At 40.0% G+C, this 27,803-nt stretch overlaps 1 protein-coding gene across 3 annotated transcripts in view; it reads right to left on the reverse strand.

The window, feature by feature from the left end:
* LOC111870425 (DNA repair protein complementing XP-G cells homolog) overlaps positions 1-27,803 on the reverse strand; it is a 57,188-nt gene that overhangs the window by 10,330 nt on the left and 19,055 nt on the right. For all 3 annotated transcript variants that reach the window (XM_023862714.2, XM_023862716.2, XM_023862717.2), the window contains 6 exons: positions 24,988-25,183; positions 17,932-18,145; positions 14,196-15,769; positions 8,727-8,825; positions 6,931-7,144; positions 2,413-2,655 (listed from right to left, as the gene is read on the reverse strand). In XM_023862714.2, coding sequence (XP_023718482.1) covers positions 2,413-2,655; positions 6,931-7,144; positions 8,727-8,825; positions 14,196-15,769; positions 17,932-18,145; positions 24,988-25,183 — 2,540 coding nt within the window. The remainder of the gene's footprint in view (positions 1-2,412; positions 2,656-6,930; positions 7,145-8,726; positions 8,826-14,195; positions 15,770-17,931; positions 18,146-24,987; positions 25,184-27,803) is intronic.

Here is a 27,803-nt window from a genome sequence, read left to right on the forward strand (position 1 = left end):
ACTGTGAAGTCGCCCCTCATGGAGCTCTCTGGGATTGTTACCACTCCAATAGCGCATATTCTGCTTGTTGACATATCTGGATAGGTGAAAATGTGCCTCATCACTAAAGAAAACAAGTGCGTCAGGGAGTAAAGTTTCCAATAATGTTTCGCATGCCGTTATTTGGTTCTGGAAATCACGTGGTGACAATTCTTGCACAACAACCATCTTATAGGGATGGAAATGAAGATGTTCATGAAGAATTCGGCGCATTGAACGATTGGGTATGTCTAGGGCGACTGCATGTTTGCGAGCAGAGCGTCTTGGAGATCTCAAAATCGACTGTCGAACTGCCTCCACATTTTCTGGCATCGTAACGATCCGTTGTCGTCCTGATGATTTTTTCACCACACTCCCGGTTGTCCTAAAGTTCTCTACCCACAAAACAATCAATTTCCGGTCGGGAACCGGACCTCTGGGCTTAATTCCGAAGTGAGTATGGAACGCACGCTGCACCGCCACGTAGGAATGGTTGTCTGAAAAATAGGCTTCAACAGCAAACGCACGCTACTCACTCGTCCACCTCATGTTTCCTACTGAGGGGTATGAGACAGAAACTTCGGCAGCTGCTGTGTTCGCCAAGCTTATCCCCATTTTTCTGCGACCTCCCCTCCCTTCACAATGCATCTTCACAAAAAGGAAGTTTCTGCACCCCACCCTGTATTATGAAGGTACAGTATTACAGTACTACTTTTAATAAAATTTGTCTTAACCGGGTTTTTGATTAATCGTGATTTCCATCCCTACCATTATCCCGGATAATCGAGAGTTGAGTGTATTTCACAAAGCTCATGCAACTGCACAAAGTGTGATGTGGAAACTGAGTATCTTCTTGAAAGAAGTGTACCATGAATGCTTCAACAAATGGCAGGATAACTGAAATCACTGTAAACAATCAGTGGGAGATAATTAGGTTTTAGTTTCACCTTTAGTTTCACACCCAAAAATTAAATCCCTACATCTCTTAACACTTCGCGGACCAGCGATTTAAATATTTAAATCACCCTGGGGACCGGCATTTTTAAACCTACTACCCTAACTTGTGCACTGTTCACTTTAAAAATTAATATAAAATTCCCTAATTAATTTCATGAACTAACATTTTTGGAGAACACTTACCAATGCTCCTAGAAGTGCTTGAGAGTGTGATATTTCTGAAGACATTCCCCTTTGTGAAGTGGTATTACACACAACTTGCACATGTACACAGTCATACTCCTTTTGTTGTGTACTGCGCAAACACGGCATCGCCTAGAAGGCTGCTTCCCCTTGGCATGTTCACTCTTCACATTTTTCATAAAAACTGAGGTTCTGAACTCTTAACTTTGCCATAATAAGCATATTCCTCATGAATCACATGTCTGGGTGGAAACATATTCACTGTCTGTGGCCACAATTTTTTGTTTGCCCCTGCCACACTCACTATCAGAGTACTATCACTTCAATGTATCACTTAGAATTCAACCAATATACTGAACATAAGAATGGACAGTATTAACTTTGCCATAATTAGCATATTCCTCATGAATCACTAGTCTGGGTGGAAACATGTTCACTGTCTGTGGCCACAATTTTTTGTTCGCCCCTGTCACACTCACTATCAGAGTCACTATCACACTCATCGGAGAACAAGTAAGATATTACTTGTTCTCAGAGAAAACGCTTGGACCTCAACCTCTTCAGACCTTGATCCATTTTGCACTAGTAACTTTCTACCTGGTGCATGCAGCTGGAAGATGAACAAAGGCATTTTTTTCTAGTGGGAAAGGAAAACAGTTTGGTCATAAACAAGGGGGTCATGTTACTGACTATGAAGCAAATTTTCAAGAGGTCTATCACATACCAGTCGTGCGTATGCTTGGCGCCAGTGCAAGGTATAGTGTTTCAACAAAACGTGTCCTAAAATCATAAAAATATGCCCCCGGTCCGCCACATTTAAAATCGCTGGGCATAAAAATATGCCACCAGTCTGCAAAGTGTTAATTAGGCCTTGTATTTAGGCACAACACAAATTTATGCTAAAACATAAAAGTAAACAGAAGGTGATACTGCAAAAATTTGAGGCAATCAGGAAAATAGAATGATGAGTAGATCTGCCAAATTGGTTAGAGAATTTGAAGATCCTCTAGGAAATGAATTTCAAGTTGCAGCATTCCAGGATGAAAGCAAACAGAAGGGAATTAAAAAAACTGTAACAAAATATGGAATAAAAGGGAGATGTAAGGATTTTGGTACACAGAATTTGAATATAAAAATGGATATTATTAGTACATAAGTGCAATTAATATAATAAATGATAGCCATGTCAGCAGGCTTGAAATGCATAATTAGACAGTGTAAAAACAAAAATTAAAAAAAGATAATTGCATTTACCTTCCACAAGCTGAATATCTTTCAGTTTGTTTTTCAGTGATGTCTTGCCTGAACCCACAGGCATTCCAGCACTCCACCAGTCTTGAAACCTCCGAAGGCCTCTCAAAATATTATCATCAGTGCCACCAGCAGGAAATGCTGCTAGGATTTCTAATGCAGTAACTGGCCCCACACCCTGAATTCCTGGTGTGTAGTCACTACCAACCAGCAGAGCAAGCAGGATCAACTGTTGTCGTTCAAGCTCTGAATAACACAATCCACACGCAAATTATATCCTCCTTCATGGTAAAAGGAGATTAGTAACTCTGAAGAATATTATTCTATTAAGGGAGAAGGTTAACATGACCAAATCCTGCAGAAATGATGGGACATCTTGTCTAGAAGAACAATTATTGTGTTTCTGGACACCAGCCATGGTCCTGTTTTTATTTTAAACAACACACGGTGGTTCAGAGACTGAATTCTGTCTCCATCTTCAGGTGGAACCTACTCAGTTGAGCCCAACTGATATAGCAAGTCCTTACCTCCAAACACAGAACCAACAAAAGATAGGGTACATAAACGAGGCACAGCATAAACTTTAAGACAAACATTAAAATCGTTAAAAAAACACTACACATTTAACGTCTGTCTTAACCTAGCAGATAGTTTGTGCTGTGATTAGTTTATATATCCTATCTTGTGTTGGTGCTGGTGTTTGGAGACAGGGACAAGTTATACTGATTGTGCCCAATTAAGTAGGATCCACCTGAAGACAGAGATAAAGCCCAGTCTCTAAAAGAGTGTGTTGTTTTAAATAAAACAGGGCCATGGCTGGTGTCCAAAAACACAGTAATTGTATTTATATACCACTGTCACAAACTTCTAGATATCATTTGTAGAAAAGTTCTTTTTTCCCATATAAATTACCTATAAGTAAAATACAGGGTTATTCAAAAAGAATGAACCAATTTCATGACGCATTGCTTCAGTTCTCAAACATCGTCACGGAATGGAGTCAGTGACCATTTGAAAGAGGAGTTATCTACGTTGTGAATGGCTGCCACAGGGGCGCTGAAGTCGCATCGTTCTTCCAGCAACATTCAGTTGTTCGTTTACCCTCGGAATGGCAAGTCCTCAGCAAAAGGCATTCTGCATTCTCGAGTTCGCGAAAACAAATTCGGTTGTCACGGTGCAGCATGCTTTTCGAAGGCAATTCAGCATTAATCCGCCCTGTCCTAAGAACATTCGATGGTGGTTTCGATAGTTTCAAGAGAGTGGGTGTCTGTGTAAAGGAAAAAGTCCAGGAGACCAGGAGTCTCGGAGGAACGAGAATCCGTGATGTGTTTAAGAGGAGCCCGCGGAAGTCAACAAATCGAGCTAGCCATGAGCTTGCGATCCCTCAATCCACTGTCTGGCATGTGCTAACAGTACATCTACATTTGAAACCATACAGACTGCAGCTCGTTCAGGCACTTACCAATGACAACAAAAGGAACCGGATGGAATTTTGCGATTCGATGCTGGAGATGATGGAAGATGAAACCTTCATTTCACAATATTATATTTAAGCATCCTGTTGCACTCCATACGATACATGATACAAACTCCATCTTCAGTGCAAACCATATATTATAGGTCTTTCATTTTGCTCTCCTTTACAATCTACATGTTTCGGCCACAAACGGCCATCACCAGGTGTATTACTCACATATCTGTCACACTGCGCTTAGTTTTACATTTAAAACTTAAGAACACAGGTCTTCCTGATTGTTCGTTTCGTCGTTATTACCAAAATCTACCTCGTTGATATCTTTGTTATTTACACACGTCAATTTTGATTTCTCTGAATTAGCACTTATAAAATCTTAGTTCTAATTTTGAAATCTTTTCAATGTTCCTCTAAATTTTAAATTTTAAATTGTCAGGGTTACTCGCCCTATGTCTATAGTGCTGCAGTGGCTACACTCTGTGCACGTGCCACTGCTTGTCTTTACTACTACATGTAGTAAAGACAAGCAGCAGCACGCACACAGAGAGACTACACAGAATAACACGGGTACCGTACTAGAAACAAGAAGTAGCCGCTGCAGCATTACAGACATAGGGCGAGTAACCCTGACAATTTTAAATTTAAAATTTAGAGGAAAATTGAAAAGATTTCAAAATTAGAACTGAAGATTTTATCAGTGCTAATTCAGAGAAATCAAAATTGATGTGTGTAAATAACAAAGATATCAATGAAGTAGATTTTGGTAATAACAACGAAAGGAACAATTAGGAAGACCTGTGTTTTTAAATTTTAAATGTTAAACTAAGTGCAGTGTGACAGATACGTGAGTAATACACCTGATGATGGTTGTTTGTGGCCGAAACATGTAGAGTGTAAAGGAGAGCAAAACGAAAGACCTATAATATATGGTTTGCACTGAAGACGAAGTTTGCAACATGTACCTTAATTTCACGTTTAATTTTTAGTGGTGAAGTGACTTTTCACTTGAGTGGCACAGTCAATCGTCACAATGTGTGTATTTGGGGAACAGAGCACCCACATGAAACAGTTGAGCACAAAAGAGATTCCCCTAAGGTGAACGTCTTCTGTGCTGTCTCTCAGGACAAGGTTTATGGTCCCTTTTTCTTTGAAGAAAACACCGTTACAGGACAAATCTATCTCGATATGCTCCAAAACTGGCTCTTCACTTCACTGCAAGCAGATTCGCATGACTTCATTTTTCAACAAGATGGAGCACCGCCCCATTGGCACCTGATGGTCCGAGCTTTTTTAAATGAAAAAGTGCCCCAGCGATGGATTGGTCAGAAGGGGGCCCAAGACCTTGCTCTTTGCGCTTGGCCTGTCAGATCCCCAGACCTCACCATGTGTGATTTCTTCTTGTGGGGATATGTAAAAGATCACGTTTATGTTCCACCGCTACCCACTAACCTCGATGACCTTAAACATCGAATAACAACAGCGATTAACTCAGTGCATCATGATATGCTGATACATGCCTGGAAGGAATTCTCTTATCGCATTGATGTTGCCCGTGCTGCAGGTGGTGGCCACAGTGAACACTTGTATGACAGGAAATAAAAGCTGATTGTGAGTAGAATACTTGTGACTTGGCTGGAGTTTTGTATTACTTTCCTTTAATAAAATATTGCATAATAAAATCGGTTCATTCTTTTTGAATAACCCTGTACTATGTGATGACAGCATTAACACTCATGACCCTCATGACACTAGCTGAGTGCATCTGACAATCGATAGTGTATAATTTAATGTAGGTCTTGTTAACTGACTAAACAAAATGCTTCTCAAAACAACATCTTAGGTATACTGTTACCAGAAAAACAATACTAGATACACTCCTATCCGAGCATTACAATCCTCATACCTTATTTGTAAAAAATGATTAAAATGAAAGCATAATAATGAGACTGTGATTGCCATGTTTAATCATCAAAATTACAAAACTGTCTTTGATTAATTTTGTATAAAGCGATTTGTGGTCCAATATAAACTGTACTGTGTAAAAGCTGAAACTGAACTCTTTTTAACCATGTGGCAATTACTCTCTATCTCATACATACACACACACACACACACACATGCAGAGAAAGGGGGACATAACATAAAATACAGAGTTCAGTAAGGTCTACGTCTGTCTTAAACATTTCCTGACATTGTGACATGATCCCTGCCACCAGAAGTGTACAGTCAGAGAAGCACTGCAGCGATGTCCATTGCTAGACAATGACCCAGTAAACACCTTCCCACTTAAGTGCATGACAAAAATAGGGTGTCCATTATACTACACAATGTATCAGTAAACACAAATGATCAACAATAGAAGATATCTGCTGCTGGGTAATGGATGAGTTTTCTGGGTGATAAGTGTCAAAGGGTTATAAATGACAATGAAGGTCATTTTCGGTCAAGTTTCAAGTGCCAGCTGACCAGGATATGAGAGGTAGGAGTACAACAGAGTACAAGAATGAGAACTGAAGGAGTAAAGTCAGTTGTCAGTAGGAGATAGCCATAGGAAGTTAGAAGTTGAAGAAGAATTATAAGTCGGCGTGTGAAGACTTAGTGCGCGGTTAGATGATTTGGTCACAGTGAGACTGGTTTAATTCCATTACTAGGATATGATACGACTAGTGAAAACTTGGAATCCTAGTGCGTGTGTAATGGTGACCTGTAAACTGTGTACATCAGCGATAGTGCTGCACTGCTTGTACTGTATAAGGTGTTAAAAAATCCAATCATTCAATCCAGAACCCCTTATTATTAATCACAGAATGCTGGACACGTGACAATATGATGCATATTTAATTAAATAAAAGAGACTATGCAGTAGCATATCTAGTGTCACAGCTTTGCAACAGATTTATTTAAAATAAAGTTCATCAAGGGAATGAAGAATACAAAAATACATTGGACCATACATGACCCCCAAACTGGAGAAACACTTCCATTCATATGTAAATTAAAACTATAATGAAAATTACGTAAGCATTTAAATTTTAAGAGTGACTTACTGAAACACTGCTTTATATCTGATGCCTTGAAACACATTACATGCTTTTTCTGGTTAAAAAAGTTCTTGTACACTTTGTTTCCACCAAACAGCCAGATGTCACTGTCATCTGTAATGGTCCCATCAGTAAGTGATACACTATCCAAGAAGGCACACTGCGCTTCAGCCTCCATTGGTGCTACAATGTATGGAATGCCGAACAGTTGTAGCAGTTCCTACTGGCACAAACATACATTCAAGTCAATTCCTCTAACAGATCATAAGCTAAAGCAGGACAATGGATCTACTTCTTTGTGTTACCTCTTGGGTGCACTACTGCATAATAAGGAACAAGGCCCTTCTACCTTTTATACTGTGATGTGTTGCACTATGGAAGATACACCCCCCCTTCCTCCCCAGCAGTGACTTGGCATCGGGGCACTCTCGTTACTATGGTAACAGGCAAGTCAATATTCCTTCCCCTACCCTGCCAGCAGTGACGTAACACTTTTGGAGCATTGCCATTGCTACGGTAATAGGCCAGTCAACACCCCTTTCCCCACGGTGATATAACACGGGACGCCGCAGTTGCTGCGTAGCCGTAAACAACTCCCAGCAGCGAAGCCCAGCAATGCCGGTAAACATGCGACTAGGCAACAAGGAAGCAAGGCATTTTCCCATTGTCTGGCTGAGGGTTTATAAGAGAACTACACTGCCTACGAAGCGAGTTAAAATGTAGCAGCCGTCGAAGACAGTTGGAATCTAGCAGCAGTCGCGGAAAGAAGAACCGGACGCGTGTGTGATAATCAGTGATAGTTTGTGATAACTGAAAAGGTATTGGGAGAGAGTAATTAAGTTGCACTTGTACAATTCCTGCATTATAAATACGTGTAGACCACTGAGGACAGAGTGAACTGATTAGTGTGTAGGGTTTGTAAAGTGTGTAAACCCGTAACACTGTTGTAATTAATTGTAGCCAAGACTTTTAGGTTGTTAAATAAACAAATTAACAATCCGAACGGCGTCTTCAGTAGCAAAAACACGTTACATTACTATACTATACTGAATTCCTTCAAACACCTCCCTAAAAAGAAAAAACCCTGAAGCAAAAAAGAGGGGGAATACCAACTTCTTGTGATAATAGAACTTAAAAAAATATACAACCTTGTTTTGAAAAACATGCAACATTTGTTAAGGTATATTTCTTGAGAATGTGTGGCAATATGGCATTCACACAGATTCTATATTTATAATTCTGTGATACCAACAACCAATGAACCACTGCAGCTACATAATGCTGCAAATGTTGAACATAGAGGTGCAGTGAGGAACAGCTGTGTATGAAAAACCCAATTAGTCAACCAGTACAGAAACTATTACATGTATGAGTACAAACTGATCAATGAGGGGAATGGCACACTATGGAGGGGGGTGTCTGTCTGAAACTGGTAGTTCTCATTTACCTATTTTTCCAAGTGCTATGATCCTTACCAGCTTACTACACAGGGGGCACCAATGATAGGTAAGTTCACTGCATGCTGTTTCAAGTTGTACTGAATTTTGGTTTTGTTTGATGTTTAATTTTGATTCACTAGTTGGCTGTCAGAGGTTGACATAATTTTATTCCCTTATTGCATCCCAGTAACAAACCTCATATGAGTAGCTTATGCATTCTAAATTTTTGGCTTAGCCTGTCCAGATCTTTATTATGGGCAAAACTGTGCAGAACACATACTATTTTTTATTATCAGAAAAATGTACAAAGCCTAAAAGACATACAGTACTGTACTTTACAATGAATATCCAGTGAATTAATACCTGTGCCTCCACATACATCTGATCTGTTATGCTGACTGCCAGTCTCTCCTGCTTGCCTTTTTCTACCAGCAGGTCTTCATGCTTCACTTCAAGAGACATCTGAAAAAGATATTGAACCGCAAAACTAACATTTAAAAAATTATTTAAGATATCCGATCTCCAAAATATGTCTTATAACACTTCAATTTTTCTGCAATTTCACACAGAGTCTGACAAAATAAATTGAAAGTACAAGCATTTTGAAATATGTCCATGAAGTGAGACACTCAGCATCAATGTAACAATATTTTAGAACTACACAGCACTAATACATCAATATATCTCATAATGGATTTGAGGCTTTCATGGCATTAGGCTATGGAAGAGTACAGTCATCTGGGTCGTGATTCCATGAAGCCAAGCCATGTAAGCCAAACAAGAATCAGAAGAAGCCTGCTGCCTACTTCTACTGACTTCTTGAATGGCCTACTCTCGGACCCTGGAGACGGAGATACGATCCTCTGAAATGTTGTGTAACCGTACGTCCCTCGCCAAAATTATTTAATTAAGGACATTACGAATTTATGCATTGTTTCACACCCTGAGAGACACTCCTCCGGCAAGATACCATCCCAGGACCATCTAGTTGTAATTCAACTATTGTCTTCCTTAGGCTTAGGATGTCACTATTGTCCCTAACATTGCCAGTTTGCTCCTGCTGTCATAAACCCATGAACTGACATTGCACAAGACCAGCCAGGAGGGGTCTTGGGTTCCCTGCTCATGTGCCTTGAAGACCTAAAGAAGTTTATGATAGGCATCTTGAGAAACACGAATGTAGGACAGCTGCCGGGCTCAACCCTTGGCTTTCTCTTGTTACTTCCTTGTTTCCCCCCCCCCCACTGGGGGACTTGTAAAGACAGAGCAGTTGTTTACAGGGAGCGGAGGTGGACCGTTGAAAAAGGGAGTTACAGGAGGGTAGCTAGCGAATGGCGTGTACAGTCAGTGAGCTGGGTGCAAATTGGTGCAAAAAGGTTATGTGTGATGGAGCAGGTAGCCTGGAGGAATAATATAAAGATTGATTACTGTATGAAATTTTAAATTAAGATTGCAATACACAGTGTGTTCTGGAGACCCTGGATTCATGAACCCCGAAGTGTGTTCCATTCCCATATCCGAAGCACCCGTATCCATGAGATAAAGAACCCATTTCAAACAATAGTCATGGCAGCTGCACGTCGGCGGGCGGCTACAGTTAGGCTCTCTCTAAACTACAGAGCATTAAAATTCAGGAGACCATACTGTAGTGTGTAAGCCCATTACTGGGTAAAAACCTTGAAACAAACAACAAAACAACATCTGCTCCTAGGTAACAGATTCTCAATAAGCAAGTATATGCAACCATTACTGAGTAGCACCTTCACAAACAAACACGTTCCCATGGAAACAATTGGAATAAAACAACAAACTGTGTTTCCTATATGATCTCTTCCAATGGGTTATCAATGGAACAAGTTTTGAAGTTAGAGAGTTGTGAGGGAGTCTGTGAAGAGAAGACTTAGTTGGTACAGTTGGATGATGAAGAATCTCCATTGTTAAGATGCATTACTGGGAAACAACTAGTGATAGCAGACTAAAGAAAACTTATCCCATTTGCACAGGTACTGCAGGGCTTTAATGGAAAAAAGCTGCAAGAAGAATGAACTAGAGATTACTGCTCTTCCTACCTATGATATTCTCATCCTGCCTGTATTCCAACCTAGCAATCCTTTGTTGACTTGTGGTTATTCATTCCAGCTTCTTGAGTCAGCTGTAACCTCCAAGCACAACACTTCATAACCACCAAAGCCAAGTTCCAAGTCCTAAAACTTATTTCTTAGAACCCATGTGAGAAAGGACAACCTTGGCAAATGGCCAACAGTAAGTTGCATCCTTATGAAACCCTTAGAATTGTCCATTATAGTCAACATTTTCAAGAATGGGAATTCATGGAGGCTGTTGTCCATCATCACTCCCAAAGTGGAGTTCTGCAGTCCCCCCCTCCCCAGTATTAACTGCAAAGAAATCAAAGTTCCAATATGCACTATGACTAAGTAACTTTTGACATCATTACATTAAACATGGGACCCTCTAATAAGTCAAACATAACCCAAAGGTCTTATACCTGTTCTGTCCATTTGAAGGCACAATACTCTTCATATGGTCATGGCAATTAAGGCTCTAGACAACAGCAGTTTTAACTTACATACTATCCATTATTGTCCATTATGTTTCTAAAAGAACTGTCATATGTAATTTTTAATAAGATCTGAGATCTCTAAAGTGTATTTTTAGGAATCCACTGGCAAAATGTGTTTTGTCTAACATGCTGTGAAGCAGTAGACTGATTTTGGAGGGGTGAAGGGTGTTGGTAGCCAACTATCAATTATCAGAAGAGTGCTGATGGCGACCAAGACACATTTCACAGATTCCCATAATACAGCATGGCCAATATCTCTGAGATTTATTCTTTTAATTCTTAGCTTACAATATATAACTGGTAGCCTTAGATTTCAGTCAGGCTTTACTAAATTAACTCACATGATGAAATGCTAAAATCAAGAAAAACAAGACCTAAGGCAACCACATATTTACGAAAGCCACCCAAGGACATGAGGGAGGGGGCAGAGATTTCTAGCTAGCTACAATTTCTAAATGAATTGCAACTGCAGGTTTACTTCTCAAACTATTTATAACTGGTGATGCATAGTGGTACTGTTAAACCACACCCCCATACCCCTCCCTTGTCTTGGACAGAGAAATCCACATTCTAAAATGTAAGAACTCTAAGTCTTAATAAAGATATTCTCATCTACTTCTGAGCAATCCCAGTGGGCATTTCCAAAGAGACCTCCTTATGAAAATTCTACATGCACTTCTCCATACCCCACTGACCTATACATCCAGTTCATCTTGATTTCCTTAATTTAACTACCTACATAAACTGCAATGGTCTGAAATATGCATCTATGCACTATTCTTTAGCTGAATGAAACCCCAATTTAAGGCATGTTTAGGGGACAAGCTTTTGTACCTTAAATGGGGGTTCTGGAAAACAAGAGCTTAAAATGGCTGTTAAACTTACTTAACTCAAATAATAAGGCCCTGAACATTGTTCATTTAATAATACAAAAGTTCATCATTTCTCAGAATATACTCCACTTCAACTTTCCTGTTCAAGATTTGTAGCTTTCCATAGAAATGTATTTCTTAATTATTACACAGACTGCACAAAACACTTCACAATTCCATCTCATGACACAGTTGGATTCTTTCCCACAATCTGAACAATTTTCAGTTTCTCATTTGTTGTTAACCTTTTTCCTTTCACTGCTATGGCCATTCATTACTTCAAAATCACTTCCATAAAAGCTCCAACACTCAAACATAACATAAACGATAAGTAACTGCTTTCAACTGACACAGAGAATGAACACAGAATGACAGCCACAATGCATTGCACACCAAGCAACTGATGACCTTGAACCATGAAATGGTAGCCACACAAGAGTTGGAACATACAAAAATGCTGAGTGCTAAATAAGATCCAAAATCTGCAAACAAATCAAAGTTTCATACATAAAAGGCAGGTAAACACTTAACTAAGAAATACAGTGGAACCTCGCTTAACGAGCACTTCTCATAACGAGAAATTCGCATAACAAGCAAAACAAATTGTAAAAAAATGACTCACTTAACAAGGGCGTTTCGCATAACGAGTGACGAGAGGGGACATCCTGGATTGTGCGCTTGCTACATCAGTCTGTGTTTAGCACTCGTTTCGCTAGCATCTTAGTGTCGCTTGTGATCACACATTTTTCCAAACTTGTGTTCAGACATATTATTTGTGATTTTTTTTGTGCAAAGTTAGTAACCCTTGCAAAAATGTCCCCGAAGAAAAAGCCGCAAAAAAACAGCCATAAGAGAATAAAAACAACCGTAGAAATGAAACGTAAAATCACTGAAAAGCGAGGACAAGGTGTGAGCATGGCTGACCTAGCACGCACATACAATCAGTCTACATCAACGATTTGCACGATTTGGAGTTGCATTGTGTTTCAGAGCAAGAAGTTGTGGAGGAGAGTTTGTCAGAGGAGGAGGAGGAGGAGGTAACAGAAAAGCAACAATCTTCTGGCGCAATAAGAGAAATGCTGAAAGCATGGGAAACTGTTGCATAGTACATTGAGAAGCATCATCCTAATAAGGCAGTGGCTATCCGCGCTACAAATTTATTTAATGATAATGCTGTGTCGCATTTTCAGCAAATTTTGAAGCGTCAGCAAAAACAAATGTCTCTAGACAGCTTTCTAGTAAAAAAGAATTAGATATGTATCATAAATAATAAACTAATTATTTCAATTTTTTTTTCTGCAAATCGAATTTGCATTCCAGGTTGGTTCATTCCACATAGAAGAAAAGATAAGGTGATTCACGCTCCTTAACAATGTATATATAATTTTCTTTGAATAAACATTATACATAAAATTTCTTGAGTATTTTTTCAGCATGCAATGCATTATCGTATTTTACATTAATTTATATGGGAAAAATTGTTTCACTTAACGAGTGTTTCGCATTACGAGTAAGATTCTGGAACGAATTATGCTCATTAAGCAAGGTATCACTGTATTAAATCAAGGAAAATAATACATTTGACATATTCATCTTCAGTTAGTGCCATAAAAAATGTACCTTAAATGCAGATCCCTTAAATCAGGGCTTCACTGTGGTTACTCCACCTCTATTAAAACCAGGTGTTTTACTGAGCAATTTGTTTTAAGACACTTGTAATGTATGTTCTTCCCACATTTCACAACTACCAAATGGAAGGTTATCTTATATATCAATTGTTTTGGTGCTTCAAAAGCAAATGAAACAATGAAAATTTTTCAATAGAATAATATTTGATGTACCCCATACAAATAACACAGGAAGTATCTGCTTAGAGCAGATTGTTTACTTGCCTAGGTTCCTTCTGAAAAGCCTAGGTCAAAACAACCATAAAATGACAAATAAGAAGAATGCTGCTCTGCACCAGTCATATGACCACATGCTAATTTAGAACTCAAACTGCTCAACAGTGCCTGTCCTCTTCCATTCTGAAAGGCATATCCTGGCTTCAAAATCCTACCTTACCCACATACCCTAGAAGAAGTCTTTCCATAAGATGAACAGAGGTTAGTGGTTAACACTACTGCTTCACACTTGGATGCTCCATGTGTGATTCCCAGCCTGGAGGCTGGCTATCCAGACTGAGGATCTTTTATAGTTCTGTTCAGACTCTCCAGGCAAACCCTGAGATAATGCCTTGAAAACAGGCATGAACCCTTCTTTCTATATAACTACCAATCATCATCCTTCCACTTCGTGCTATGTACTTTCTTATAGAATTGAGAAAGCTTCATTAAATAAAATTAAGAACAGAAAGACACAACAGCAAAATGCTTGTACCTGTAACTTTTGGAGTTCTTCAGAGAACAACATAGTTGTGGTTACTTGTGCTGCCTGAGACTTCTTGTCTTTCTCTTCTGGTTCTATACCAGAGATTGTACTAATGTCTGCTTCCACTTCCATGGCTGTCTGTCTACAGTCATCTTGCGTTACAACATTTTCCACCAGTTTACTGTCCTTCAGTTTGGATTCATTGCCTTCTCTGGGATCACTAATTCCATTGCTGATGCCTTCTTTATCAAATTTACTATTTTCTATTCCCCTTAAACCTGTATGTATGTTATAACTAGAAGAGAGACTGTCAATTGTAGAGTCTTGTTGGTTACTATTTGTTGCTAATATTCCTGTAGACGTTTGTGCAGAAAATATATCAGCAAAAATATCATCTTCAATTTCACATATCTTGTCCTTTTGTATTAGTAGTTCTAAAGTGTTCTTCTCAGTTCTACTGTGAACTGGAGATGTGGCAACATATGTTACTTCAACAAAATCTGTATCGCTATCACTATCACTATTTAATTGTTCAATAATGTTACTATTTCTCTGTATGTCTACAACTGGAGTTAATGCACTGTCAGCAATGTTATTCTCTGTCTTGCCCACTCCCTGTCTTGCAGCAGAACTGTTTTCTTCAACAGTTTTATCATTTAGTACATCTGTCTTCCACTTATCTAGTATGTTTGCATCACAAGTACTGTTTATAGCTGTCCTACTGTAGGTTGCTTCAGCTGAATTCCTAACATCAATTCCAGTGCAGCTAGCTTCATAGGAATGGCTAACATCAATTCTGCTGCATCTTGCTTCAGCTGTATTGCTTAAACCAGTACCACTGCAGTCTGCTTTATCTGCAATGCTGACACAAGTTCTACTGCAGCTTGGATTGGCTGCTTTATCTGTATTGCTAACAGTAGTCCTATTGCAGGCTGCTTCAGCTGTACTGCCAATACCAGTTCTACTGAAGTTTGCTTCAGATGTCATGTTAACACCAGTCCTACTGCAGCTTGGCTTGGCTGCTTCAACTGTATTGTTAACACTAGTTCTACCACAGACTGCTTCAGCTGTATTCTCAACACAAGTTTTACTGCAGGTTGCTTCATCAGTTCTACTTTGTATCCCACTAAAGGCAGAGACATCAGTCCCATTTTGCAGTGCCTTCTCTTTACTGCCTTTTCCAGATGTTGATGGCTGATCTGGAGACAGAAAATACTCATTATTTTGTTGCAGCTCTCCTTCCATAGAATTTTGATACTGGATAATAGCCAGGATTTGTTGCTGTGTGAGTCCACTATTCTCAAATATGAAATTCTGAGCCAGCTTTAGGTTAATATTGTCTCTTTGTGTTGGCTTCTGCTGAGATGAAACAAAATCTTCCTCCGAATTGGATGACCAATTTTCTTCGAACTCTTCCACTTCCTCTTCCTTACACGGAACTGATTCCAGTAATACTCTGACATCAGTGTCAGGTCTACTCATATTTTCAATAGCTTCCTTGTCTTCCTGAGTTTGAGTGGGAGATGATTCCTTGACACTAATTTCCTCTGGTTTGCTCTTTGCCAGTAACTGTTTTCCAATCTCTGTAAGCAAATGAAATGTGTTAACAAAGATCAAACATTAGATTTCAGTCTTATACCGAAAGCCCAGATGAATTCTTATTAACATTGTGTGATGGTTGTTTGTTACATACACTACACTGCATTGTTGATGCTGAACAGACAATGAATACAAACTATTAACCAATCAACCAGCCAACTCCAAAGAGCAGAGCTCTTCTCAATAGGCTAACAGATGTTCAGCTAGCCAAGAAATTCTTTGCCCTTTATGTAACCTCAAGGTTCGCTAACACATTCACAAGGGCTTAACAGTAGTGTCTATCTACTGTTACACTTTGCATTTTTCAGATACATTTTAATTTTATCCTCTCATCTATGTCTAGAACTCCTAAATGACCGTTTCTCTTCAGGTTTTCTGACAAAAATATCATCTGCATTTCTCATCTCTCCCATGCATGCTGAGTGCCATCATGTACTTTAGTTGCTCATAGAATCCAATCAAGTACAGGGCCCTCTGTAACATTTTGCATCACACTAATTTTCTTTTATGATGAGGAGTTGTTAGCCACCATCCAACCCCCAACTAGGGAACAACTCCTTGTCAGCTATCAAGTTAATTCTGTTCAGGAAAACTGCTTAAGAATTTTATGTTGATATATGACAGAACAAGTTTTTCCTCACAGTTCACCATCAGGAAAGGCTTTACAATCTAGTATACTGTATGTCCAAAAAGTATCCGACTTTATTTTTTTCCACTGTAAGTAACGGCCAAAGGGATGGGGAAACTGAGCACAGTGGTAGAAGGGACTTTCATGCGCATGCATGATTTTTTGCTGACTTGCAACACTGCCAGATGCGTCTGTGGCTGCCAGATAGCGAAGTGGTGTAATGCGTGTTCGTCACATTCTCGTTTCGCTCAAGATGATAGAACGCTTGGCGCAGCGATACTGCATTAAGTTTTGTCAGAAACTGGGGGATACCCAAGCGGAAACAATTCACAAAATTCAGGAGACTTTCAGCGATGATGCAATGGGGGTCACTCAAATTAAACAGTGGTTCAACCGCTTTAAACATGGCCGTATGTTGGTGGACAGTGTGCAGCGTTCCAGGAGACCGTCAACGAGCCGAAATGCTGATGTCATTGAAAAAGTGCGGACACTGATCATGGAGGATCGTCGTTTGGCCATCCGTGAAGTTGCTGATGAGGATGGGATCAGCAGAGGTTCCGCAAACACAATTTTAACTGAGGATTTGGGCATGTGAGGAGTGGCAGCAAAATTTGTGCCCAAGTTGCTTTCACCGGAGCAGCAACAACTCCGCCTCGAGGTCGTGCAGGACATGCTGGAGTGCGCCAACAGGGATCCTGAGTTCCTGAAGACTGTGATCACTGGTGACGAGTTGTGGATGTATGGATATGACCCAGAAACCAAGTTCCAGGCATCACATTGGAAGCATCCAACATCCCCGATGCCCAAAAGAGCACGACAGGTTGGGATCAATGTGAAGGTGATACTGACTGTTTTTTTCGATTACCGGGGTGTTGTGCATCATGAGTATGCACCACTAGGCCAGACTGTCAATAAGGAGTACTACCAAGAAGTCTTCCGCCATCTTCGTGATGCAGTTCGGCACAAGAGACCGGAGCTGTGGGACACACGCAACTGGCAGCTGCATCATGACAATGTCCCAGCTCATTCATCACACCTCATCCAGGGTTTCCTGGCCAAGCATGGCATTCCGCAGGTCTGCCAGGCTCCCTACTCTCCTGACATGGCTCCTTGTGATTTCTGGCTATTCCCGAGATTGAAGACACCACTAAAAGGCTGCCGTTTTGACAGCCACGAGGACATCATACAGAACGCGATGGCACAGCTGCACGCCATTCCAAAAGAAGCCTTCCAGAATTGCTTCCAGCGATGGAAGGACCGCTGGGCTAAGTGTGTGGAGTCACAAGGGGCCTACTTTGAAGGCGATTAGATATTGTAACCACCCAGATACAGAACTTTTTTTTCCCGGTCAGATACTTTTTGGACAGAGTAGTATAGTAAGTCAGCAAAAGTTTTTATATTTGTGTAGGAGAAGTGCACTGAACAATTTTATCTGCATGAGTAACAAAATATGCTTTCATGCATCAAAAAAAGCCTTATAGCCGAGCAACAGTCAAAATGCAATCAAAATAAAGTTACCTTTTATATAAACATATCGTGTCACATTATCAGCAGCTATTCTCATTCCAACGTTAGAACCTGTAACTACACCCTGTTCACTGAGCATCTCCTCCAGCTCACCCAAGCTAAGTGATCGTCCACCCATCTCCTTTTCTGCATCTTCCAGTGATGTCTGTATGGATCGGCGCTTCAGCAAACGAGTCATCTGATAATTCGAAAATTCACCAGATTCCTGCCACCATAAAGGGCCAGCAATATGTGAGATGCACAGTGAATAATATGTATTAGTAGCAAAAATGATGTTATTAATTTGAGGACGGAATAACAAAACCATAAGACAATATGTGTCACTAATTTAAATCACCAACTGGTTTAGTAGTATGACTGCAGTACATGGAACAGTTACTTTGAAAAATTTGCATAATAGCATGCTTTACATGCTAAGTAAAGTAGTGCACAATGTAAATTTGAATAGTTTAGCAACAGCTACATTTTTCAGTCCTGGACAATATTCATCATCTGGGTTTCACTGGAATGGGTATCAATACCTGAACCAAATACTGGTTACATTTCCTATACAATCATAAATGAGGTGCCTATACTTAACACTAAGTTCAAGAAAAACAAGCACATTAGAAATACTTGTCTAAAACCCACTCCTAATTTTTACAGTGCTCCTGTTACGCCGTGGTGACAGGGGGCGTGTAGGTATCCCTCCACTGCCACCACATACTATGCTGTAAGGGGTTAACGCAATAATACTAGATTACCCTCAGCTAGGATTCTCCTGGTTCTGGACCTTCTTCATTGCATACAGCTGCCACCATCTATTATATCTTAACAGGGTTGATGAAAATGTTAAATGTCAGTAGCGCGGTAGTCGAGCATTCTTTGTTGGCTGGCCCCTCTGTCACTGTCACCACTTCCTAATGGCATATAGCGGGCATGTCAGATCTGACCTGCCTCTACCCATCGACTGTCACACCATATATTATGCCTCTGCGACAGGGATGGATTGGATATCTCACCGCTGTCCCCAATTATTATGCCCTGGTCACGGGGGTAGGTTAAATACACACTACTAAATCACTTTGTCAGTCAACCCTGTGTTGACTCGTCCCACCGCCGTACTATAGGCAATGCTGCGATGGCAGGGGTGAGTAAAACACAAATACTAATTCTCTCTGTCAGCCACCTCTCGTTGGCCACTCCCCCACTTCTGCCATCACTTTGTTATGCCTGAAGGGGCTAATGAAATGGTACTCAAATACTCTTTCTTTGTTCCATCAGGAACGCACCCCCTTGTCTCTACTACTAGTCCCAAACCCTTAACTTGGATTCTCATAACCCTTACTGCTAGTTGCATCGGGCTGCCGTTGGCTGCCTGGGTCAGTTCTGCCTTCACTGGGCCAAGATCGCTCTGATCGGTCATGGACGGGTTGGTTCGGGTAAGTAAATCACAATCCCGGTACATCCTACTCTAATCACAATGGAAGAATGCCGACGTCTGTCGGTTTACACATGGTATCGGTGCGCGATAGTTCTGAATTTCATTCTAGTCTCTTGCCTAGAGCAGATGGCTTGAGACTGTCACTTTCTTCACTTCTATTACTCGACACACCCTCCGTCCTACCCTAGGTACACTGGTCTATTATCACTTTAATTTGTATTCTATTTACAATATTAACAATGCCGACTCTCAGTCGGAACTACATAGTGTCTTTACGTTACTACGCTATGACCTCATCATGGTCTCCCCTTCTGGGGTGTAGCACTTGAGCCCCCCCTCTTTCTCTCTCTCTTCCCTACTACTCATTACACAATTCTACACTATTCTATCATAATACTTCACCCTTAAAATATTCTGCCCCTAAAGTTATTCATACTGAAAGCCTACATATATTCATCACAAAAATCAGTAGTCATAACACACTATAACGTCTACCACATTTACTACACTAGCAACTTTGGCCTTCACTCGTTACATTATTTTTCGTATTCTACCCCCAAGAGCTCGCTGGGCACACTGGACATTGCTTTCAACATTTAACAATTTAACCATTTACCAACAACCATAAAGTTTAACAGCATGGCTTATATGAGCAAACATGACTTACTTGAGATAGACGCAGCAACACCACCACTTGTAGTACCCATGTCGGACAGAGCCTCCGGCTAACAGCTGGATATTACGTTTTAGATCAGATCCTTGACTGATTTTTTTCCTCATTTTTATATTATTAAAATTGCTGATGCAGCAGCTAACAAAGAGGGAGGTTAACTCCTCCCTTCATCCTCAATTGCTAAAGCGGTAATTTCTAATTGGCTAAATCCGACTCGTCGCGGGCAATCCGCGGCACCTCCCTCTTTGCATTTTGTAATTTCGTGGTCTCCGGTTGTTTACAAATGCCACTCACAAAGTGGAGTGATTGCGCGTCTTCGCTGACTATGGCGTTTGTTGACCGCGTTCCACAGCCTATGTGTGGCCATCACTGCTCTAATTATGGTGAGACGCTCTTGTAATGTTTAGGCAATAATTTTGATTTCCAGTCTCAAAATTTGCAGCATAACAGCTCCAAAATTAAATAACATGCACCCACCACCATTTAATGAGATGTAAATGAGAACATACTGACATATGCATCTATTTCTCTTAAAAATACTGAGTGCTTAAAAGGTTTAAATGTTTTATTTGTATGAAAAATTATTGGAGCACAATTTAAAGTTTCAATTCCTTTACAGCTTTTGGCCTGAACTTGACCCAACTTGAAAAAGTAGCAATTGCCCCTGCTCATCAAAACTGAATCATAGAATGAGTTAATAAACTTCACCATGTTCTATCTGTATTGCATATGATATAACTACAATTATTCTATCCTCTATTATAACAATGAGAATACACTGTTATCTATACATGAGTACTAGAAATATGAAACTATAAAATCCTCTTTCATTTTGGAGCATTTGGAATTTATTTCCTTGAATAGATGGTGCTCAGATGGCTTCACCAGTGTTGGGACTGTCTATGGGCTCGAAAACTGAGGTTTGATTCCACCACAGGGATGAATATATCTTTTTCAACCATGTCCAGACATGCTCTATAGTTCATTCAGTCTCCTTTCTGAAGCAACTCTTCCCTGGGGTAAAGTATCAGCTACAAAGCAAAGATGACCATTCACACTCATGTGGTCCTGAGGTTAATGCATGGATATACAGAGTGGAGCAAAAGAAACACATGTTTTTCAAATAAGAATAACTTTGTTGACTTTCAAGATAAAACCTTTTTAATTACACAAAAAAGAAGGTATTTTAACACTTCGCGGACTGGACACCTAGTCCTAGGCGTTGGGTTTTAAACGTGGCAGGTGGCAGACCGGTCACCTAGATTTAGGCTTTTAGGACATGTTATGTTACAACACACTATTCCTCGCTTTGGTGGCCATGTGTCTGTAAAAGTACTGCGTAGCTGACCTTCGGAATGTTTGTTTTCCGGGTCAGCAACGTAACCACTCTCTATTCCCCTCTCACTCTAAAGAAAAGTCCCTTTGTTGAAGTCAAAGCTTCTATGGGTGAGGCAAGATATTTTCAGCGTCAACATGGCTCAGAGACGAAAGCAGTTGAAGGCCGCACGAGCTCTCAGAGAAGAAGAAATCTGTGATTTGATCTCCGATGAGTTATCTGACTTGCCAACTGCTTCGTCTTCTGATAGCAAGGGTAGTGTCAGTGGCAGTGACAGGGGCCCCCAAAATATTGTGACCAGAAGAGTAAGTGAAAGTGACAGTGAGAGCTTCGATGAAAGTGCGAGTGCTAGCATTGTGGGGACAGCCACATGGGGTAAAGTGGACAAAACACCCACTTTTGGAAAGTTTACTGGTGATACAGGGGTGAGACAAATTCCATCGGACCCTACGCAAGTGTCTGAACAGGAGGAAGGGGGACATTCTTCTTCAGTCCTGGAGGGATACTCACGTTGTGAATATGATTTCCACTATTCACAATTCGAGCAGGTCGATGTTCAAAGACGACACGGGCAAGTGAAGAAGCCTCTTTGTATTTCTCAGTACAATATGTTCATGAAGGGAGTTGATAGAGCCGACCAATACTTGGCCTATTATTCCCTTCCTAGGAAAACAGTAAAATGGACGAAGAAAGTTGCCTTGTGGCTTATAAACTGTGCCCTTTTCAATTAATTTTTGGTTTTCAAAGAGCTAAACGAAAATTCAACTTTGAAATACAAGGCATTTCTCATGAATGTGGCAAAAGCCTGGGCTACAGACCTCACGGTGGCGGCAGAACCTGCATCAGACACAGACGTAGTATGACCGGCACCATCTAGTCCCACCCCATGGAGACCTCATATGGACCCCCCCTGGGCGACTCTCAGGTGATATGTGGAAACATACCCTCGTGAAAATTGTGATGAGTGAACAATCGACGGGGAAGTATCCTTCTAGGCAGTGCCGTGTGTGTGCTGTGCACAAGAAGCGAAGCAAGACTTCCTACGTCTGCAAGTTCTGCGTCATGCCCCTTCACAGAGGGGAATGTTTCCATAAATATCACACTCTGAAGCACTTCTAGGAGCTCTGGTAAGTCTTCTCCAATAATTTTAGTTCATAAAATTAATTAGGAGATCTTATATTAATTTTTAAAGTGAACAGTGCACAAGTTAGGGTAGTAGGTTTAAAAACGCCAGTCCTCAGGGTGATTTAAATATTTAAATAACCAGTCCGCGAAGTGTTAATGCATTTTTAACATACATTACATACAGAAAATAATGACAGTCAGATGATGTCCTTCTTGCTGGGCACACATTTGGAGCCTCTCCTCAAAATTGTGCATCGCATTCTCACATTTGTCTCATGTTTACCTGACATCTTAGGAGTTCTGGATGCAGGAAGTTGTTTAACCTTTAAGTGCCGAAGTGCCCCATTTGTGCCAGTGTTGAGTAAGGTCGTCGTGGCCAAAGTACCCCGTTTTGGCCAGTCGGGCATTTAAACTCCGCTAGGGGAAGTGCACGCACACGCCGCTAGTAGAAGCGAATGCACAGTCCTAAATATTTATTTTTAAATGTAGCAATTACCAGACAAACTTGAGTAAAGCCCTAATAGAAAAATTAAAATGATACCTAAGTGAACAACAAAATAAAGAGTATACGTATGAGTTATGCCAAAACTCATCCACGAGCCAGTACTTTTATTGCAGATTCTGCAGATTAATGTGTTAAAATTATATAGTAAAATTCGATGTACATACCTTTTTTGTTGTTATCTGCTTGATATATATAGGCTGAAATAAAACTACAGTATTCAATTTCACTACGAACGCACAGAAAACAGACCGCACTCTGAATCTCAGCCGCGATGCAGCTGTCTGTTCAGGCCCATAGAAAGGGCAATAAGCTTTTGCAGCTATAACGGAATGTCTTAGCACTGAAGGGACCCCTCTAGCTTTCTCTTGAATAGCCATTCTTTCATTCTTCTGACCTTCAGTCAAAAGATTCGAAAATCCGAAGAGTGTAAGCAGTGCTAGCAGAAGGCCAAATGATTTTATTGCTTCCATCTGTTTTATGACATCAGGGACTGCTAAAATTTGTCAAGTGTTACAAACAGAAATGAATTTGTAATGCAGAACAACTCTGTGAAGAACTGGGAAAACATTTTTGCAGTACTCATCAAAATTAAAAGACAAAAAATTGAAAATGGAGTATAATTTGTATAAAAAATTTCAAATCTTCCATTATAATATGCGACAGTATGTTCTTTGCTGATACAAACAAAATTAATTCCATCCATTTATCATAAAAAATTGAGTTAGATACAGCATTTTTAAACACAATGCTTAAAATTGTTTAGGCGCACTAACAGAAACGGACATTTAAACGCAGAGTAGCAACAGGCATTTAAACGCGCACCAGCAGCGGGCATTTAAATAAACTCCGGCAAGCTCAAACTTACCACTATTTAAGAAGTCCGGCGTTTAAAGGTTAACATGTCGACACAGTGCGCCGAAGTCACTGTAACTGCAGTCTCCCCCTCTTCAAAAAAGGATCAACGATCCCTAACTTAGAAACACCGCACCACACTGTCACTTTTGTTTGTTCACAAATCCATTCAGATGCAAACGTGCTTCATCACTCATCATTACCATGTCGTTAGCATCTTCAGTAAAAATGGCAAGCATTTCCTCACAAAACTCTCTGCATTGTACAAAATCCCCTTTGGCCAGCTGCTGGACAATCATTATTTTGTAGGGATGAAATTGTAATTCTTCATGTAGGATGTGATGTAGGGAATGTGATATACCTAAAGCTAATGCCTGATGCCTATCGGAACATCTGGGACTAGCAAGAACCGTCCTTCTCAGTGTGTCAATGTTTTCCGGGGTCCGTACTGAAAAAGGAAGGCCAGGTGGTTTCCTCTTCATGACAGATCCAGTAGTTCTAAATGCTGCAACCCATCGGAGTGTAGTGTTACGATGCGGAATTGTTCCTCGATGCTCAACACTGAACTTTTGACGGAAAAGACGTTGGACAGTAACTACGGAATCACTGTTTCTAAAAAACTGTTCAACAGCAAACATAGGATGCTCTATATTCCAATGTGCCATGGCTACTGAAATTGAATTGTCTGTGCTGTCTGCCAGCTCATGCCCAAAGTCATCAACTCCACCCTTGCTGAGTACTAGCCATTTGAAAAACATGTGTTTTCTCTGCTCCACCCTGTACTTCTTTGTGGTTTATTTAATGACATTATCAACAGCTCAGACTATACAGTATTAAATGACAAAATGATCAGCGAATTGTAAACAATGTGGAAGTGGCCATGGCCTAATTTCAGGTGATATTCCACCATCTTACTGGAGAAACTGAAGAAAACTTCAAAAACTTCAGTCCCAATAGCCACCCTGAAAGCCAAGACTTGAACATGGGACCTCCAGAATACAAATCAGAAGTGAGAATCACACAACTGTAATGTTCAGTAAGACTACATGGAGTTACTCCTTCTCTCCTCATCTTCATGGCATGGTGAATAATAAATTAACTTCCCCGAATAAACAGGTAAGTTAAACCTTTACCTTTGGCATCTCATGCAATCGCCCCCAAGAACTCTGTTTCCTTGTCTCCTTGAGTTCACTGAGAATATCATGTCGCACATTGGCAGGTAATGACTTGAAGTGTACACTACTGACATCCACTGTATGCAAGTCTGCTGTAGCCCAATTCTTGTGGAAGCATACCTCTTCCTCAGAACTTAATGAATCTTCTTGAGATCTACAAATTAAAATAGCATTAATCTTCTAATTAATAAAACGTGTGCAGGAATAAATCTGAACCTAAGCAGACTGAAGTACATGGGTAATTTATGACATTACATAACAAGGAACTTCAGTGTTATTAGGCCATCAAAATCTATGAGGTTTCAATGTGCTGGACATGTCCATTGGATTATCAGGCAAAAAATATGAACAGAATTTGTAGTAAAACCTATCTCAAAGTGGCCATTTGAAAGACCAAGGAGGAGGTGGAAAAAAGTGACATGATATCATCCTCAATGCCTGTCCTTGGTATTATATGTTGATTCTACTAGCAGTGAGTTAGTATCTGAAATTACTCCAAAAGGCCTAACAATTAATTATGCACCTTCACAAAGCTTGCACATTCCATTTCCTTTCTTTCTTGTGATAACAGAACTAAAGTTTATACTTCTTGGTGCAAGTCACTGTCTCAAGCAAAAGCACAAATGTAGTTCACACAAAATTTTAATGAATTATTATGAGGGACAGTCAAATGAAAATGGGTCAGAAGCCAAAACATATTAACCTTTAACGGACAAATGTTATACACTCAACTCTCGATTATCCGGGATAATGGTGGGGATGAAAATCACGATTAATCAAAAATCAAAAGACGAATTTTTTTAAAAGTAGTACTGTAATACTGTACCTTCATAATACTATAGGCCTACCTGTATTTAAATTTATTCAACCTCATTTTTATGTCATCTCATGGCCTATTTAATACTTTTTTTACATTACACTGAAGTATGAATTAGTTATTTCAATCACAGTGTTCAACAACATCCAACACTTTTTACGAACATTGACACTTAACACTTAAAAAAAATTTAATATTGTTGTTTGCTTTTTCACAGCATTTTCCTTTTTATGGATATCCGTACGAAGCCTACGTAATATTAGCTTGTCACTTAATAAACTGTTGTCTTCAATCTCAAGATAGTCTAGTAAGGATTCCAAATGATTAAGAGCAGCACCATGTGATATTTTCTTACTAGCAGCACTGTCCACCTCTTTGTCATATCACTTTCTTCCTGCTCTTCTGGCTGCACCCCCACTGAACTTACGATTTCGTCACTGCTTAACATTTCGAAGCCCGGCTCACACGAGTTTCTGTTGAATACTTAACACAACACGCTTCCTTTTACACCCTGACATTTTGCTAACACACTTGAAGATCGATACAAAGAGACTGTCCTTCAAACTTTCCACAAATCCTTACATTCTTTCACCCCTACCCTAGAGTATTGTGTTATCATAACGGGACCAAAAAATGCAGACCTTGGTTCACACAAGTGCGAAAATAGTGTTACAACTCACCATGTGAAACAAACGTGAATGAATATTAAACAACATATAAGCCTCAAAAAAGCCCCAGTAGCCCTGGTTAAGCCACAAACCGGTTTATCTGCCCCCGGATTATCAAGAGTTGAGTGTATATGTCTACAGCAAGCAGCACCCCGCTAAGGTCGAATGTTATATTTATATGAGGCAGGACACTGCTCCCTTTGGGAGTGCTGACAGTTTGATCTTGGGTTTGAAACTAAAACAAACCCAAGCAAGATCACATCAGTGGTTCATTCGTTAGCTCTGAACAATTAAATCGTTTATCACGGTACTGATTTCGTTACTATTTACGTTTAGATATGACCGTTCATGACCTGGTTAGCCAAATAGAGCCCAGCTTTGTTTTGAGAACTGAGGAGTATATATATTCACCTGTGCTCACAGATCAGTGCTTCCAGAGCTTTCAAGGAAGTGTGACGTATTCAAGGATTGGTTTTAAGAAAAGCAGGAGCACCATTTTCTATTGTAAAAAGTGTGATGTTGCGCTGTGTGTCGCGGACAGCTTCGAGAAGTGGCACACACGCGTCAGAGTGTGGGGTATTGTAAACTGTGAAGTGATGCAGTTCAAACTCGTGTACTGAACAAAATATTATTGTATATAGTGTGATTATATTTACAATATCACCAAGTCTCAAGGTTGAAAAAAAAACTACAGGTAAGTCCTCTGGAATTTCATAACATAATAAAGATTATATTTTGCTTTTAATTTTCGTTTGTAAAAATTGCTCTTTTATGTATATGTAGAAAATTTTATTGTCTTTCAGGCTGTTTTTAGTTCGTATTTCTATGATGCATGGAATGGAAAATATTAGTTTTTTCTGAAAGTCTGCAATGTTAAAGACTTAGGGCGATTTAAATTCCAGCCGCAGAGGGCTGGAAAGCAATTTAAAAGTCTGTACATTAAAGGTTAAAGAACATTTCTTACCTCAAAAGTAATCTCCAAAACTGTTAATACACTTATCCCACTGGGAAATAAGACAGTCAATCCCATCCTTGAAAAAGCTTGTGGGCTGTCTACAAAACCATATCTTTACATAGCCACACATGTCTTCGTCCGACGCAAACTGATGTCCATGAATGTCTCTTCAGGTCTCCAAAAATGTGAAAATCACATGGGGAGAGATCTGGGCTGTAGGGGGGATGTTGAAGCACTTCCCAACCAAATCTCTGTAGCGTGTTCCTCACAGAGTTGGCAGTGTGGGGGCGCGCATTATCATGAAGAAGGATAATGCCGTTCGATAGCATTCCAG

The sequence above is a fragment of the Cryptotermes secundus genome, unplaced genomic scaffold (assembly GCF_002891405.2).
Source record: "Cryptotermes secundus unplaced genomic scaffold, Csec_1.0 scaffold1366, whole genome shotgun sequence".
Taxonomy (NCBI): domain Eukaryota; kingdom Metazoa; phylum Arthropoda; class Insecta; order Blattodea; family Kalotermitidae; genus Cryptotermes; species Cryptotermes secundus.